Here is a 19,606-nt window from a genome sequence, read left to right as displayed (position 1 = left end):
CCACTTTCAGCATCAGGTCAGACCACAAGGTGGCTGCTAAATCACACCTGTCATGTCTGCAGCAGGAGCTAGAAGCAGGAGGGAAGGCAGGAGAACAAAAAAGTTTAACTTCTATCCGAATCAGATTTCTTGAAACAATGTTTCTTTTTATGTTACATTGTCCAGAGGTACTTAACATGATCACTTCAGGTTGCCCAGGAGCCTAAGACAAGTTGTCTTTTATTCTGTGAAGTAATGTGCCCGCTAAAAATAATAATATGTCTTTATTTAAAAATAAATAAGCACAGAACCTGATATGGGGCTCGAACTCACAAACTGTGAGACCATGACCTGAGCTGAAATCAAGACTAAGCCACCCAGGCACTCCTAAAAATATCCTTCTAAGAAGAAGGAGGAGAATGGATGTTGGAGTGGATAATCAATACTTTCTATTACACTTGCTCTCCAGTTTCCCTTCTTAGTTTGTTCATTATCTTTCTTTTCTACATCATTCTAACCCCTCAGCCCTAGGATCATACTCTTCATCAGCTTACTCACACTGCTTTGGGTCTTACATCACCTATAATTTCTACTTGTCATATCTAAAGTTGACTTGAGTCCAGGTATTCCCATGACACACACAGATAAGGTAAAAATATATATTAAAGATTTTAAGACAATGTTGGGAAGGAGTTCCAAATAAGGCAAATGAAATTATGAAACAAATGTGAGCTTGATTTGACTACAGTTGATAATATTGAAGGGAGAGTTTAGTTGCAGTTTATCTAAACATATCCTGCGTTAAATTTGAAATAAGGTGGAGGTGTAAGTTGATGGAATAGATTGAGATGTGTTAAAGATCCAGTGGGATATATTAAAATGTTCCCCCTTCAGGTATTAGTTGTATTTTCTGCTTCAGCATGAAATGTCTTCATCCTGGAAAGCTAACATGACTTTGAGCATCTTTTAGAGCAGCCTTACCCCGTTTAAATCATATTCTGATGGGATACCTGATGCACAGAGCAAAACAGATCTCTAGAGAGGGAGTTCAATTGCTGGATCAAGTTGGGAATTTGGTTGCCATAACGACAGCTTCACAGATACGCTGCACGTATAAGTGCAGGCTTTCACAGTCCTTGGGAAACTGGCATTGGTAGTGTCTTAACAAAGTAAGTAACCTTAAAGAGAAGGACTGATGTTTTTGGCTGTAGTAGTACAATTGATAGGTTATCCAGGTCATCTGATGCTTGAAATCTTCAGTCAGGGAATTTGTCATTTGTGATCCTTGGTGTAAATGACTGTGAGTTCACTCTAGAGTTTCTTTTTAGTGATGTTTGGATTTCTCTTGCAAAAGTAAATACAGTATTTCATAAAGGTTTTAAAGTCTGATGTGTGTGTCAATAAAATACTGTATTTTTCTCTGTAAAAAACTGGATTTACTTATCTGCTGCTAAGTGGAATGGAACCCGCAACCCATGTTTGTGCCACGGTCATTTTGGGGGAGGCTTGGTGTGGAGGGATGTGTGAACTACCATTTCACCTGTTTGAATTCAAACTGCCTTTAAATATCTATCAACTATATTTATTTTTATAAAATGCTTATTTATTTATTTTTGAGAGAGAGAGATCATGGATGTGCATGGGAACGAGAAGGGGACAGAGAGAGAGAGGGAGACAGAGAATCCCAAGCAGGCTTTGACATGGGGCTCGAATCATGAACTGTGAGATTATGACCTGAGCCCAAATCAAGAGTCGACTGCTTAACCAACTGAGGCACCCAGGCACCCCTAAAAAAATTTTTTTTAAATGTTTATTTTTGACAGAGAGAGACAGAGCATGAGCAGGGGAGGGGTAGAGACAGGGGGAGACACAGAATCTGAAGTAGACTCCAGGTTCCGAGCTGCCAGCACAGAGCCCAACTCAGGGCTTGAACTCACAAACCTCGAGATCATGATCTGAGCTGAAGTCAGACCCTCAACCGACTGAGCCACCCAGGTGCCACCGCCCCCCCCCTCCTATTTTTTTTTTAATAAGAAGCATACTTTCGCTATTGGGAAGACCAACAGAAAATAAGAGTGTTATTAGTAAGAGAAAGATTGTGATATGAAGCAAATCATACATGGTGAAATTGGAATATTAAAATAAAAACTTCCAGTTAATCATAGTTCAGGGTCCCTTTATTTTATTTAATTATAAGTTAAAATATATATATATATATATATGCATAAAAGACTACAAAATCGTATATTAAAGAAAATGACTTTATTCTATTATTTATTTATTCTATTATCCTAGTTGATTTTTTAACGTACTGAAAATTGTTTAAAAGTACTTCAAGAATTAAGAAATATACTCTCAGCTATTATTTCATTTTATTTCATGTATTATCTTTATATTAGAATTTAAATGAATGTAATGTGTGCTTAAAAACTACCTTCCATATTTATTACTGATAAGAATATTGAGCTGTAAGTTCAAAATATTAAAAAAAAAATTATTTCCTTTCGTGTTTCTTATCTTGTCACATATCTGTGGCTTTATAGAGGTTATGTATTTTTTTGCAATGAAATATAAGATATAATCTCTAGTATTTCATGTTCATATGTTATAGATCTATATAAACATTAAGTAAGTATATTTTCTTAGTTATTTGGTTATGTGGTTTTTTTTCAGTTATATTTAAAGGATTATTTTTACTTTGTCTTTTATTAATGTCTTTATGTTTTATAGCTATAAACTGCTTAGTTTATCAGCTTTATTAAGATAATGTTTATTTCTTAATATAAACATCTTCAGATAATTTAAAATATTGAGGCAGTGGTCAAAATCTGTCAAACATTTTCCTCTGGTTTATTTTTGTTATTTTTTGCTTTATTAAGATGAATTTAGAAAACCATCTTATATATAAAGTATTTATATTTTTATTTATATATAATTTATACTTATATAAAGTATACTTTAGTTTTACAAATAGAAAAACTACGAGTATTTCATTTTCATCATTCTTAATCATATATAATACATGATATACCTATGTCTTACCTATATATGTTCTTTATTTATATATCTATATGTATATATTGCAGAGGTCTGCTGCCATGATAGTTTATATAGTCTAAAGGAATAATTCCTTGTTATTCAGAATCTTGAGACCACTTCAGTTTACCCCTTTGTCATCTGATCTTGATTTTTAACTGACATAATTTTGGAAATACAGAATGAAGAGTTAATTGTAAATAGAGTTTTCTAGGTTTTATAATCATTATCCCATTTAAGTGAATTTTTTTTTTTTTTGGAAGTATGACTGACATCTATTAAGTGAACCTTAAAAAACTGTTATATATAAATTTGTGTATGGAAACATCCCTCCGGCTAAAGCAGAGGTATTTTTCATTGATTATCTATGTCAGAGTATAAAGTAATTATAGTTCTTCAAAAACAGTAGAGAAGAACTGTCTGATAACTACTACAGAGTGAGAAGTATGAATTTTAATTTTTCTAAGAATGTGCTTGTGGGACAATAAGTAGAAAAGACACTGGATTAGAGTCCTCATGTTTGGCAATAAAGATGGTTAGAAGATAAAATACAAGATTATGAAATGTAACTGACCAAGACAGAGGTTTCTGAAGTGGGCTAGTTAGTAGATTCACCTGGCTGAATGGGTAAAATGGGTAAAATACTGAGACCCAGGCCTAGAGATTTTCCACTACAATCTCTATTGGACCATGCCACTCTCATTTTCAAAGTTTACAAGCAAGTGGTCAGATGTGAACTGAGAGGCTGAGCTAATGACTATGAGACTGATGTGTAGCCACTGAAGTTGTTTTTTTTTTTTTAATTTAGAGAGAGAGAGACAGAGCATGAGTGGGGGAGGGGCAGAGAGAGAGGGAGACACAGAATCTGAAGCAGGCTCCAGGCTCTGAGCTGTCAAGCTGTCAGCACAGAGCCTGATGGCGGGGCTCGAACTCATGGACCACGAATCATGACCTGAGCCGAAGCTGGACGCTCAACCGACTGAGCCACCCAGGCACCCTGATGTGTAGCCACTGAAGTTTTAAGATCAGTAGAATGGGAAGATAGTGGAAGATTGGCAAAGTTGGAACCAAGACAGGAATCCTATCTCAGTAGCCTTGGTGTGTCAAAGCTAAGGGCCTGACTAGTATTTTCAGGGAAATAGAAGATGATGGGTCACATGTCAGTGTAATTTAGAAGGACTAATTGACGAAATTTAGGGACTGAAATTACAGACAAGGGACAAGTTGGAGTAAAAGATGATTCCAATGCTTGGAACTTGCATGTCTGGTAGTGTGATGCCTTTGCCAGCTATAACCAAATCTGGAGGGAATGAAGCTGGTGGAGATCAGAGTTAAATATATTTGGTATTAGGCCTGTTGTGGTACATGCTTTGACAGACAGGGGGAGCCACAGGAGGTGTGAGGAGAACCTGGGCATTGAGTCACCTGAAACGCTTTGGAGATGGGGTAGTGTAGGTGTAAAGGTAGGTAAATAGGGAGAATACAGAAACAGAAATGAGATTCTTATAAGGTCAGAAGGCTACAGGGACAGAATTTGACAACTAAGATATTGCTTTGCTGCCCATTTTCATGCAGAATTATCTCATGTCTTGTTTTAAGCAAGCTATGCAACATATTGCCAATTCTCATATTAAATGGTTGTCGGATTTCATAAATTCTATTGAACTTTGTAAATGAGGTAGTTTTAGTCTTTTGCAAAACATAATTTGAAAATGATAGTTTAGGTTCCTTCCAGTTTTCTGGATGTTCTGTCAACATTCATGAACATCTTTTTGTATGGACGTATGTTTTTATTACTTTTTGAATACCTAGGGGTGAAATTGCTGGGTTATATGGTACATGTATGTTTAATTGTATAAACAAGTGCCGTGCTGCTGTGTATAATAGCTGTAACATTTTGCATTCCCAACAGCTTATGAGAATTCTGGTTGCTTTACCTCTTCCCCAACTCTTGGTATTGTCAGTCTTTTTAAAATCAGCTTGTCTGTGTCCAAAGTTTGTTAGGATTTGATTGGATTTGCACTGAATCTAAAGATCAATTTGGGAAGATTTACTCTCAGTAAGATTGAGCCATCCAACCTGGTATATTTCATAATTTAAATCTTCTATTATTTCCCTTTGCATGGTTAAATACTCTTTTTGTAATTTTTTGTGTATAGGTCATATATGTCTTCATTAAATTTATTCCTAAGTATTTTACTTATTTAAAAAAAATTTTAATGTTTATTTAATTTTGAGAAAGAGAGAGAGAGAGAGCGCACGAGCAGGGGAGGGGCAGAGAGGGAGACACAGAATTCGAAGCAGGCTCCAGGCTCTGAGCTGTCAGAGCTGGACGTGGGGCTTGAACTCATGAACTGGGAGATCATGCCCTGAGCCGAAGTCAGCTGCTTAACCAACTGAGCCACTCAGGCACCCCTGAGTATTTTATTTTTGATGATAAGTAGTAGGTTTTTACTAGTTCAGTCTATAAGGGAGGATCTGAAACAGGTTAAACAGTATTTTCAGAGTTGTCTACTTATTGGTAGAATTAGAATAATTAGTTATAAAACAAGATAAAACAAACTAAATATGGCTTTTGAGAAATGTCCACATTTTATTCAGATGAATTAGATTATTTGACATTTTATTACTTGATGTCTTTCTAAGAAGTTACATATATTTGTGGGCTTATGCTTTTCCTTTCTTGTAAATGTGTTTTTTTTTTTTTTAACTTCTAAGAATTTTATGAATGCGGTATTATTTGAGTGACCCCTGAACTATTCGTTTTTAGGTCCTGTCTTTCAAGGACATGCCTCCTATTTCAACTTCATTTCTGGTATATGGCAGATTTGGGGGAGGTTAGTGGCTAGGTTTTGGTGCCATTTATGTAGCCTTTAAAGAATATCAGATGCCTGGTTGCCAATATTTGAGATCTTACTTGATTTTTGAGATCATTTCAGTTTCTTGCTGGTGAGGGGCCAGTTTGAATCATTCATTTGAATTCATCTACCATTTTTCTCATTAACAAGTTACATAGATCTATTTGGTGATTTCTTAATGTAATTGTTCATTTTACCTCTTTAACGAATTTTATGAAAATTAGGTCATTTTTAGATAAGATGTTAGGGCTAAGCTTCCTTGTCTCTTTAACTCATACATGATGAGCTTTGCACAGTGAAATGGTGAACATTTCACAAAGGCCTTTTGGATAAGGCATGTCTACATGCTGAAGGGGAAAGCTGTTATGGACCATAACTTTTATACAAACTGATCAGCTGCCATCTGTGTACAAAGCACTGTGATCAGCAGAGACCTGTTTGTGCCTCTGTGTAGACTGATAGCAGCAGATCAATTTAGCTGAGCTGTTCTGTAGCAGTTGGGTCACGAGGACATAGACACTACCAAAGTGTAGTCATCATCACAGCACTGTCCTTTGCTGGTTTAGGTTGTGGCAAGAGAGAAAAACTGCTTGCTCTCTTCACCCCAGTACAGCTGAGGTAAGATCCACCTTTTTTCTCTTGAAGGGATAAGCAAGACCAAAAGCAGCCTCTTTCAACTTTTCCCACGTTGTTTTGGTTTAAACGTATGCTAGTTTTTTTCCCATGATAATCCCTCAAGCCAGGTATACAATTCAGCATCCCTTTGGTGGAGAGCAATGTGTATAGTACAGCTTAGATAAATTCTAATAACAAAATTGCATTGCTGAGCACATCTAAACATTTGACCTTGGAGACTCATAGGAGAGCAGACATTGCAGATTTCCCTACTTGCCCTTGACTTACAAGAGGGTAGATAATGAATTAATAGAAATTGATAAAAGAGCATCTGTCAGGCAGCCGCTGAGGTCATGAGGCTGGTATGCGGAAACAGTGCCCATACAACATGCGTAACACATAACTGCAGCCAGGAGGGGTGGGTGGGTCATTGAAGCAGGAAATTAGCCTTCAGAAGGAATGTTGGCTTTCTGCACGAGCTACAGCCGCATGGACTCACTGAGAGAAAACACACAGGGAAATGGGGAGTGCTCATTGCCGCAGAGAAAAGAGCTCAGATAGAAGGTGGCAGTGCTATTGCTGTTATTGGTGCTTCAAAGATTTTGAAGACAGTGCAGGTTAGATTTTTTGTTCTTAAAGGAATTAAATGTTAATAGTGTAAATACCAAATGTTTAGTACTTCTCCCATAGTTAAATAGACAACAGGCTACTGAGGAATGAACAGAGAGGAGAAAACACAGCTTATGAGGCCTTCGCTTGTAATTTTTTTCTCGTGCTCTCTTTTAAGCAAAGGTTAAATGTTGAGATTCGTGGTGGAGCAACCCACCTCTGTTAATTTGTGCAGGGTGATGATTGTTAGAAAATTTATTTCTAAATGAGCCTTGAAAGAAATTGAGAGACTCGTAAGTGTGTAGTTTTCTCAAATAGTTACTTCTGAAATAGGATCTTGTTAAAGGCCATGCTTTAGAAACAGTTGGTAATTTACACACACATGTAACTTATATGTAGTATACTTGGTGTGTGTATGCTTTTGTTTTAAATACTTGTAACCTTTTTTTCCCCTTTTGGTTAAACTAATGAGCGAGGACAATATTTTAAAAGCTGAAATGCATTTTTATGGTGATTTTTCAGATCATGTTCCTTTTATACTTATATCAAAATTTACTCTTGTTATTCTACTGATTGAGAATGGGATAGACGGCATCAGCAGTTACTTGTTAGATTTTTTTCCCCTCTAAAGTTAATTGCTATCCTTCTATTTAAAGGCAGTGTCATATGAATACACACACACATATATATATAACACACATATATAACACACACACATATATGTGTGTGTGGTATATATATGTATACACACACACACACACACACATATATATATGTGTATATACACACATATATATATGTATATATTTGGTGAGCCCTAAATAAGTAGATTAATTTTGATTTAGGAGCATCAGTTCAGTCATTTTATTTAGATTCTTAAGGAGAAAAGTGACATTTAGTAACTACTTATCATTGTCCAGAAATAAGGTATGAAAAATTGGTGTTTTTAAAGTTTTACATTTTAAATCATTTTATAAATTGGGAATGCCCACCAGCATAATCTCAGTTTGATTGCTGTGTATTCCCTCACTGGGTATAGCCTGATATGAACAAGTTTACATTCCAATACTGAGGAATTGCATTCCACTGGGCAGTTCTGACGTACAACAAGAATGTGGAGGCCCATACAAAGGGCAAGTTTGGGGACACTGATAGAAGCAGCTTCTGTGTTCAGCAACTGCCTTTCGTGGAAACTTACACTGGTGCAAAGTACTCTTGACTCAACTTGGGTGGGGAAAATGTGGTCACAGAAAGTTAGGACAGGACAGCCGTACCAGAGAAAGATCCTGCAGTACCCTGCCTGGGGTATCATTACCAAAGGTATTTATGAAAACTAGGTAAGACTTTATATTTTCAAACATTTGTGCTTTCTTATTGTGGGTCTTGAACTTGAAAGACAGTTTATCAAGCTATTAAAATTGTGTCTATTTTACGTTATGTGGAAGACTAATTGATTTTAGTAATTTTTGTCTGAATATTTTTAGTACTATAAAGTCATTGCATTTTGCACCTGTAAGAAATATTGAAGTTAGCTTACTTCAATTTTACAACAATTTGTAATTCTTCATTTAAAATTTTTTCTGTACAAAAACTTAATGAGGATGAAAATCTGGATTGTTAAATGGTTTTTGGAACAACCATTCCTAAATTAATTGTACTTAGGGAATATGAGCATTTAGGAATAACCTTGTTATGCTGTACGTGGTCTTTATAGCAATCATTTGTGTGAATTTAACATTTTTTTTTATAGCTCAGAGAACCAATATATCGACCAAAAGTAAACCTGCGTTACTTTTAGTTGTCTTTTAGTTGTTTAATGTAAGATTATAAGGACATTCTGAAATTACATTGAGGTTAATAGTTGAAAGCCAAACTGTACAGTGTATTTATACAGAACAGTTTTAGAAGGATTTAAAATAGGCTCTAGTAATTAAATTTTCTTACGATGTAGAATGAGAAAACTGTCAGCATTCTTAAACCACATACAGCATACTTCTTCATGTCTCCCTATCTCTTTCTTTCTGACTTTATAGCCTCTTGTGAAAGGCTGGTTAGTATCTAGTATAGAAAGGGCAAACAAGTTTTTAAATATTCAGGCCCAGTCTCATTGATAACTGTTACCTACATCTTTCTTGCTTTTGAAAATTATTATACATATGTATTTGTCTTTATGTGTTTATATAGAAAGACTGAAATTATTAAAAGAGAGGAATTATTTTTTTAAAATAATTTTAATTCAAGGTTTAAAAATAAGCAATGTCACTTTAAAAATTAAGAAGTTTAAACTTCAAAAATATCATTGTTTATCATGGCATGTGGTATTATGAGTGCCGTTTCAAAGAAGCAGATGTTCTACTAGTTGAAGTTCTGGCAGCAAGTGCCTGGAGAAGCTTGGTTTTTATAGATATGACATTCAGATCTTGGCCTATTCCAGGGTAACCCTCAAGCTCTTGATGGTCATTTGTAATTTTGCTGAATTTGAATTGCCTTCTGAATTACAAAAGCCGATTTGTCTTTTTCACTCAACTAGGCAGTGAGTGAGCCTAGCCAATCTCTGAGAATCTATCTTGTAATCACCTTCTGCTCTCCACTTGTCATTGGGTTTATGCTTTATGGGTAAATATGATACAGTACGGCAATATTCCTTAGGAGGTCTGGGAGTTATTCCTCATAAATGGCAAGCTTACCAAAGACTAGAGTTTATGTTATTGAATGTGGAAGAGGGCTATAGCAGAAAGTAAGAGAAAGGGCAAGGTCAGTGAAGTATGACAGAATCCTGTATTATGGAATCTGCTTGTGATTTCAGGCATCTCATTTAACCTTCCCTTAGATAGGTTGGCTTAGTTTCTTCAATTGTGAAATAAAAATGGAACTAGAGAGGCAGTTCTTACGGGGTGAGTAGGAATGCATTGGTCACATGTATTATCACCTGAGGGCTCTATATAAAATACAAATGTTTGAGGACCTTTGAATGTAGTACCTTGGATTATGACTGAAGAAAAAAATGCCAAGAAACCCTGTACTATAGGATTTTCTAAGTTTTGTTTTTTTTGTTTTTGTTTTTTTAATCTCTGAAATTCTATAAATCTATTTTGGTTTTGATGTACCATTGTAGGAAGCAAATATGACAGTCTTTTTATTAAACTCATGGTACTCACTCTTCTGTCTGTATTCACAACTTCCCTGTGACTCATCTTTTGCAGAAGATACATAAATTCTTACATGCAAACTATGTAAGAACAGGGGCTTATATTTAGTGAGTGTTTTATAAGCTCTGTATTGATCACAAAGTTTATTTTGATTCTGCTATATGGGTCCAGTGAGTATTTGGAAGAGGAATAGGAAGCCGAATTGTGGAGATGGGGCTGGGGTGGCAGTCCCCTCAAATTTATGGCTAGCAGTAAAATAAAAATAGGGTTAATGCTGGATGAAAGAAGAATGTAGGTAGTACAACTGACTCTTCAGAAATATTTCGGTGACACTTATTTGCCTTCTCCCCATTTCTTCCTAGTTCCACTTTCACCCACAACTTCTCTCACTTCATTGCTAATTAATGTAGAAAAGAGGTCAGTCCCAGGCCTGTCATTGGTATAATTCGGTCATCATAGTTAACTCTTTCTTTGTCTCTAAGATTTGCTATTATGTGATCAAAGTGGTATCTCTGCATTTTCTTATTCAAGTCCCAAATTTTTGCCAAGAAACCCAACCTTTTTATCCTTACATAAAATATGCCATTTGTTTGTTTGTTTGTTTGTTTGTTTGTTTGTTTATAATCTCTACATCCAACATGGGGCTTGAACTCACAACCCCAAGATCAAGAGTTAGATGCTCCTCTGAGCCAGCGAGGCACCCCAGCTATTTTAACTATTTAAGGTGTATGACTCAATGGCATTAATTACAATCATACTTGTGCAACTGTCACCACTACCTGTTTCCAAAATTTATGTTCCATAGCTCTGAACAGAACCTCTGTAACCATTAAGCATTCCAACACCCCCCAATAATCTATAGTCCACTTTCTGTCCTTATGAATTTTCCTGTTCTATATATTTCATATAAGTAGAATCTTACAGTATATGTCATTTTGTGACTGGTTTGTTGCACTTAGCATGATACTTTCAAGGCTTATGCAGGCTGCAGCATGTATCATAACTTCAGTCCTTTTAATGGCTGAATAATATTTCATCGCATGTGTTTATCACGTTTTGTTTACATATGTTTAATATGTTGATGAACATTTATGTTGTTTATACCTTTTGGCTATTGTGAATAATGCTTTAGTGAACTTGAATGTACACATATCTGTTTGAGTCCTTGTTTTCAGTACTTTTGAGTGTTTATCTAGGAGTGGAATTGCTGGGTCATATGGTAATTCTCTGTTTAGCTTTTTGAGGAAGCACCAAACTGTTCCACAGGGACTGTACCACTTTATACTCCTACCAGAAAAATATAAGAGTTCCAAGTTCTCTGAATCCTCTTTAAAACTTGCTATTTTTTTTTTTTAAATTATAACCATATTAGTATCTCATTCACATCTATCATCAGGTGTGAATTGGTATCTCATTGTGGTTTTGATTTGCTTTTCTTTAATGATTCAGGATGTTGATCAGCTTTTCATGTGTTTATTGGCCATGTGTATACCTTCTTGGAAAAATGTCTAGTCAGGTACTTTGTTCATTTTTTAATTAGGCAAATTTAATTTTTTAATTTGTCTTTGTTGTTGAGTTGTAGAGGTTCTTTATATATTCTGTATATTAAACACTTCTCAAATGTATTGTTGCAAATACTTCCTCCCATTCTGTAGATTGTCTTTTCAGCTTCTTGATAATGTCCTTTGATGCACACAAGTTTTTAATTTTCCTTTTGCTGCTTGTGCTTTTAGTGTCATATTTAAGAATCCATTGTCAAACCATAAAACAGACTCTTAACTATAGAGAACAAACTCCCGGTTGCTAGAGGAGAGGTGGGTAGGGGGATGTGTTAAATAGGTGATGGGTATTTAGGAGGGTTGTGATGAGCAGTGTATGTATGTTTAAGTGATGATCACTAAATCCTACACCTGAAATTACTACTACACTGTATGTTAACTGACTGGAATTTAAATAAAAACTTGGAAGTAAAAAAAAAAAAAATCCATTGCCAGATCCAATGTCATGAAGATTTATCCCAGTTTTTTTTTGTTTTTTTTTTCTAAGAGTTTTGTGGTGTGGGCTTTTTAAATTTAGGTCAGTGATCCATTTTCAGTTAATTTTTATATGTGGTGAGAGGTATGGGTTCAACTTCTTTTTTTCTATGTGGAAATACAGTTGTCCCAGCACATTTGTTGAAGGGACTGTTCTTCCCTCATTGACTGAGCTTGGTACCCTTGTCAGTATCGGTTAGCTATAGATATATGGGTTTATTTCTGGACTCTCAATTTTGTTTCATTGGTTTATTCATCTGCACTTCAGCCAGTACCACACTATTTTGATAACTATAGCTTTGGTGTAAGTTTTCAGATCAAAAGTGTGAGTCCTCCAACTTTGTTCTTTTTCAAGTCTGTTTTGGTTAAGTAGGCCCATTGCAATTTTATTTGCAAGAATTTGAAGATTGGCTTTTTGGGATTTTGATAGGGATTGCATTGAATCTATAGATCGCTTTGTGTAGTCTCTTATAAGACTTAATAATTAATAATAAAAAAAGAATGCATTTGATAGGACTAATTGTCCATTTCTGCAGTGGTACCAAGAAGCATTTGGAGCAGAATACAGTCACATAGCTTTGAAATAATCCTTAACGATTTATGACTTTTCTTTCTTTCTTCCCTCCCTTCCCTTCCCTTCCCCTCTCCTTCACTCTTTCTTTTAAATTTCTTACTTTTCTTGAAACCCTTAAGGATTATAGGTATATTTTTTAAGTTGCCCATGTTCTTATTTAATTTCTATCATTTATAAATTTTCTTAAATCATAATTTTATAAACATTTAAGTTTCCAACTTTCAGCTGCTATTAGTAAGACTGAAGAAGTGTTTAAATTTGTGCCTCTGATCTTACAAAAAGTCCTCTGGAATTCCTTAATTTTTTTGTTGGGAACTTTTCAGTTCTGTGTTTTTCCCCTTAGAAACTTTGCTAGGAGAATGCTATATCATAGGTTTTACATGGTTTGCTATAAGAGTAGGTATAGTAATTTCCATTTTTAAAAATTACTTCCTAGTGTATTCATCATTTTGAGGTTTTTGTGTATATTTTTGTTATTTATTATGTTAGTACTTACTGTGCTAATGCTTTAAAGATGTCTAGATTTCATGTATGTCTTTTAACTAAAACATGAGAACCCCTTGTTGTTTAATGTCATATTAAATGGTGTATGCATTTGATCTGTTTTCACAAAGGATATTTCATTGTATAGAGTGGATCCTCTGATTACTGCTTTCTTGCACTCACATAAAACTAAAGGATGAAATGTCTTGTACTTTATTCTTACTGACTTTGTTTTGTGCTTTACTGTCTAAACATCTATGTCATTTGCATGCCTGCAGATTTCTCTCCATTTCTTTCCATTAAATCATCTAAAATATTTTATTTATTTATTTATTTATTTATTTATTTATTTATTTATTTATTTAAATTTGTTTTAACATTTTATTTTTTTTATTTTTGAGACAGAGAGAGACAGAGTATGAACAGGGGAGGGGCAGAGAGAGAGGGAGACACAGAATCTGAAACGGGCTCCAGGCTCTGAGCTGTCAGCACAGAGCCCGACGCGAGGCTCGAACTCATGGACCGTGAGATCATGACCTGAGCCGAAGTCGGACGCTTAACCGACTGAGCCACCCAGGCACCCCCATCTAAAATATTTTAAAGAACTGATCTCAATATCATCTAGCGTGGAGCTTATATGTTGCTATCTGGTGTCCTTTTTTAGCTCTATACTTATGTTTCAGAACTGAGTTTCTATTTATTTATTTATTTATTTATTTATTTATTTATTTATTTATTTATTTATACATTTATTTCTGAGAGACAGAGATAAGCGTGAGTGGGGGAGGGGCAGAGAGACAGGGAGACACAGAATCCGAAGCAGGCTCCAGGCTCTGAGCTGTCAACACAGAGCCTGTTGCGGGGCCTGAACCCACGAACCGTGAGACCGCGAGACCATGACCTGAGCTGAAGTCGTACGCTTAACCGACTGAGCCACCCAGGCGCCTCTATTTTTATTTTTTTAATGTTTATTTATTTTTGAGAGAAAGAGTGAGTGAAAGAATGTGAATAGAGGAAGGGCAGAGAGAGAGATGGAGACACAGAATCTGAAGCAGGGTCTAGGCTCTGAGCTGTCAGCACAGAGCCCAATGTGGGGCTCTATCCCACAAACCGCGAGATCATGACCTGAGCCAAAGTCAGCCGTTCAACTGACTGAGCCACCCAGGCACCCCCAGAACTGGGTTTTTAAAACAGTGTGTAGAACATGGTCCAAGATTTTTTAAAAACTTAGTAAATAATGATATTTATTTACTTTTGTTTACATATTTATTGTTTCAAAATATCACAGAGGAAAAGCGAATGTATTTTGTGGACTTAATTTCTAGCTAGCATTTTCCAGTACTTTGTTCATCCTAACTTATAGCTTCTGGTCTGTAAGCAAAGAGTAAGTCATCTTTGCATTAGAGACAAGAGGTCTAGTCATTAGGCCTAGCATGTGCATTCATGACCTACTATTTGGCTCTTTTGAGGTTATTGTACTTCTAGGTTGTTGGCCGGGTTTGAAATCATAGATTGTTGGATGAATGAAATAATATATTCTCCTTTGCTAGAATGTGTTCTGTGTGCATTTGCCTTCTCTGCTGAGTGTATTCAAGGAATTACCTGAGGGCGAGTGTTATTTTTCCTGCAGTTCACGTATTTGTGATGGTCAGTAGAACTTGAGTCTTCTGTGGCTGCAAAGGGAGTTTCATCAGATTCTGGTGTATCTCTTTTCCCAAAAGACTCTTATGGAGATATTTTTGAATAGCACATTTTAGGGGATGCAAACTTTTCATCTCCGAAGTAATAGTGTTTGTGCAAGTGAATATGTGATTGTTGTCCTACCATAAAATTCTATTGAGCTAATGACTACTTTGTACAAGGATTTACACCTTTAATTCTGAAGTAGGGAGAGTTGTTGGTACAGAATTAGGCATAGAATAGTGACTACCATATTGTTTGTGTAGACATTACCCCTTTTGTTGCTGAAATTTGTAAGCAATTCTAACAGGTTTTTATTTTTATTGAATATTATGTACACGTTGCATCCATTCTAAACATTTTTTTTTTACTATTTGAAATTTTAAAACAGGAAAATCATTCAATCATTATGTTTCTAAAACATTATTATTATGTTGTCCAGTGCTATAATTTAATAAAATAGAATAAAAATTAGAGTTACAATAGAGAACAAACTGACAGTTACCAGAGGGGGGGTGGGTTGGGGGATGGAGGAAATGGATGATAGGGACCAAGGAGGGCACTTGTGATGAGTGCTGGGTGATATATGGAAGCAGTGAATCACTATATTGTATATCCGAAACTAATATGACACTGTATGTTAACTAGCTGGAATTTAAATAAAAACCTAAAAAAAAGAGTTATGTAGTTGTGAGTTTCTTTAGATTTTAATGTTATTTTATTTAGAAATACACCTTAAACATATAATATATATTTTTACCTAGTCATGTAACAGGATTAAATGGGTGAAGATGGCATAAAACCTGCTACATATTTTAGTAACATGTTAAGATTATTTTTTCATTTGTAGTGTATCATTAAATTATAAAGTTCATTGTAAAAAAATTAAACTGCAATCAGGTAGTTCAGAAACCAGAAAGAAATTTTTGTGTGTACTGAAGATTTTATGTCATTTTAGTGGTATTTAATTGTAAACTAAGGTAAGAATATTTAAAGACTTGGTCATTTTAATTGCACGAGAAGTAATATTCTAGATGGGTTTATTATATTTTCTTGCTAGTTTTTCCACTTTAAAAAAAGCACTCTAATATGAATGTTTGTGTATGTGTGCATGAATGTACATGTGAATATTTAAATAATTTTTTCATATATATGCCACATATAGTTCTGTTTTTGATTTTTTAAGAAACAGGATTAGTTGCTTGATAAAAAAGTTCTTTGGAAGAATTTTTTTTTCTCAAAGATAAGCTATTAAAAATGTTTATTGAAAATGTCAATTGAGGGGCACCTGGGTGGCGCAGTCGGTTAAGCGTCCGACTTCAGCCAGGTCACGATCTCGCGGTCCGTGAGTTCGAGCCCCGCGTCAGGGTCTGGGCTGATGGCTCGGAGCCTGGAGCCTGTTTCCAATTCTGTGTCTCCCTCTCTCTCTGCCCCTCCCCCGTTCATGCTCTGTCTCTCTCTGTCCCAAAAATAAATAAAAAATGTTGAAAAAAGAAAAATTAAAAAAAAATGTCAATTGGAGGGAGGGGAGAATTTTGTAGTAGTAAATGGGTAGGAGTAGATGGTATATTAGAACAAGTCAGGACTACCTAGCTTCACCAGGATTTTCTCCTCATGGTTCTAGTGTGAATATAGCTATGGCAGAATCACCTGCTGCAATGTTCAGGTGGGAGTTGTCACAGATAAGGCAAAGGTGCTATATCTGAGTTCGCTAGTGAAAAGTTTTCAGGAGAAATGGGCTTGTGATATGCACATCCACTTGAATTAAGGAAAAAATCTTAAGTGGAATACCTTGTCCATATACTTATTTCGAATAAGTTGATTTGAAAATGTAGAAAAATTTAATATAGTTTTTAGGTAAAAGAAATTCTTAACTAAGTCAATTAAATTACAGAAGAAAATTTATATGCATTTTATACTTTGTATATTTTTATAGTTTGCCATTGATTCAGTTCCCATTAGAATGTTAGAATATTCTAAATTTTCACCTAGCTGGGAATAACTTGAAACAGCCTAACATACAGACATCTGGGTGGCTCAGTTGGTTAATTGTCCGACTCTTGGTTTCAGCTCAGGTCAGGATCCCACAGTTTGTGGGTTCAAGCCCCATGTTGGGCTCTGCACTGCCGCTGTTGGTGGGGAGCCTTCTTGGGATTCTCTGTCTCCTCTCCCTGCCCCTCCCTGGCTCACGTACACACGATCTCTCTCCCTCTCTCTCTCTCTCAAAATAAATAAATAAACTTTAAAAAAAAAAAGTAAAACAAGCTAATATAAAACACATTCATACTGGTTTTCTGTTACTTACATTATTAATCTGGAAACATGATATTGGAATTTTTCAGAAAAATAGATGTCTGAAATTTAAGAATTTGAATGGTTCCTGTTATTCTGTATAAATAATGATGAAAGAGTTTCCCTTTCTCCAGTGGTTGTTTTTGTTTTTATTATTTTATTTTATTTTTATTTATTTGGAGAATTGGCCTAAATTTTCAATTTATATTTCATAAATCTTTTTTTTTTTTCTTCCTAGTTTTGGCAAGCGTTCTGCAGGAAGCTTTAGGCGTGGCTGTGAATGCATTGTTTTAGAGCCTTCTGAAATGATTGTGGTAAGAACACTTCTGTGAAGACTTTTTTTCCCTAAAAAAATTATAAAAATAAAAACACTTTTGCACAGTACTTATGTATTATAGATTTTATAACTTTAGATATATTTATTCCATAATTTTTATTATGAATCTAAGTTCATAGTCATAATATTGTAATTATTTATAAGATTCAATGAAATGAAAAAGATAGAAGACTCAAAAGGGGCAAGTACCTAAATGTTTTGTGCTTGAACTTTTGTTAAATCAATCTGTGATAATGCCATTTTACTTAAATTTGGGAATGATCTTTGAATTACAGGATTTTAGCTCTCTAAATATTAATTGGAATGAGTAAGATACTTCAAATGAATCATAGTAATATGTATTCAGGCAACAGTTAGGATAAGGAAACCAATTCCTGTTTTTTATACATGTCTTACAGTCTATATGTATATATTTTAAACTTTATTTTTTGAGAGAGAGTGCATGAGCAGAAGAGAGAGGTGGAGAGAGAGAGAGAGTGAGAAAGAATCTTAAGGAGGCTCCACCCCGGTGTGGAGTCTGATGTGGGGCTTGATCTCACGATGGTGCGATCATGACCTGAGCCAAAATCAAGAGTCAGACATTTAACCAACTGAGCCATCCAGGTATCCTGGTCAATATATTTTTTAAAAACTGCAATTCAGTTAAAAAGAGAAATAAAGACCTCAACAGAGTATTTAACCAGCGTACTAGTCCCCCAGTTTTCTGGCCTAATATAGAAGATGATGGAAGCTCTTTATTCACATTTAATAAAATATTTGGTAGAAAGCCATGAGTCTATTTTCAGAGAAGATTTGGGATTTTCCCCTATGATGTAGGAGAGGAATTCATCAGAATGAAAACTTCCTTGTCCAAGGGAGTGAAAATCTTTGGTAAAATTTCACAAAATTTACTCTTAAGTAAGAAAGTAACATGGTGGTAAGTAAAGATTTAGGATTAGAAAATGTGGGTAGTTACATAGGACTTTCCAGCAACAGGTCTTGGAAAGCATTTTAGGTATTTCCTAGAGATTTTGGCCTCTGTAAGTGCTATTTTGTGTTTCTCTGTGGGACTTTTGATATTTAAAATCGTATACTTGCCGATATTATACAAACTACTGGGTTTGCTAGTGGGAGAATAGGCTTAGAATCTTACTATGCCTTGATTGTGAGCAATCACATTTTCATTATATAAGTATGAGGAGGATTGACCTAAAGTAACTTTTATTCTGGTTGGTCCATTCATCAGTTTCTAAAATGTTGAAAATGAGGAATTTTTTTTTTTAAATAACACTATTTATAAAAAAAAGAAACTGAATTCACAGATTGAAAGTAGGAAGAGAAACCCTAGTAACCTACCAAAGCCGTTCTGCTAGCAGTCCAGCTTGAGTCATTTGGGATTTGGGGGTTTTTACAGATTTACTCATATACACCAGAGTTAAGACAATGGGGCCGTTGCTTTCATAATGCGAGGTAATGTATCCTGTGAGTTCTTTCACTAATAAATCACTACAAAGATTACTGAAAATATCCTTCCCTTTAAACTGCAGGAAATTCAACAGTTACTCATATTGCCCTAAGTGGAACTGAAAATGCTTCTTCATAAAAGAAAAGTTACTCAAAACCAATTAGTTCCAGAGAAGTTCAAAAACGCTTAGTCTGTAAAGATAGTTTGTCTACAAATGTCTTTGCAAAATGAATGAATATGGACTTATCTGTAAGTTTTATTCTGTGTCTAATCTTAATATGGAATGTTGTATTTGAGGAAATAAATTTTTGTTTTGTTTTGTTTTTTCAGGTGGACTATATGGATGAAAATGAAGAGTATTTTCAGCGTCAAGCTTCTCATCGACAATCTCGAAGGAGATTTAGAAAAATCAACCAGAAAGGTGAAAGACAAACAATTATTGACACTGTGGATCCTTATCCTGTGGGCAAACCACCTTTGCCTCGAGGCTATCATACGGTAAGTTATTAAAGTATAA

At 35.1% G+C, this 19,606-nt stretch overlaps 1 protein-coding gene across 12 annotated transcripts in view; it reads left to right on the top strand.

Annotated features, from left to right (window-relative positions):
• Positions 1–19,606, top strand: part of RAPGEF2 (Rap guanine nucleotide exchange factor 2) — a 249,805-nt gene that overhangs the window by 111,659 nt on the left and 118,540 nt on the right. For 9 of the 12 annotated variants that reach the window (XM_058721011.1, XM_058721007.1, XM_058721006.1 and 6 more), the window contains exons 5-6: positions 17,547–17,622; positions 19,420–19,587. In XM_058721011.1, the coding sequence (XP_058576994.1) occupies positions 17,547–17,622; positions 19,420–19,587 (244 nt within the window). Of the gene's footprint in view, positions 1–6,895; positions 7,106–8,069; positions 8,435–17,546; positions 17,623–19,311; positions 19,339–19,419; positions 19,588–19,606 lie in introns of those variants that run through there. The other 3 variants (XM_058721014.1, XM_058721012.1, XM_058721013.1) reach the window with 3 other exon arrangements.

This window comes from Neofelis nebulosa, chromosome 3, assembly GCF_028018385.1.
Source record: "Neofelis nebulosa isolate mNeoNeb1 chromosome 3, mNeoNeb1.pri, whole genome shotgun sequence".
Lineage (NCBI taxonomy): Eukaryota > Metazoa > Chordata > Mammalia > Carnivora > Felidae > Neofelis > Neofelis nebulosa.
Note: the sequence above shows the minus strand (reverse complement) of the source record. Positions and strands in the feature narration are given on the sequence as shown.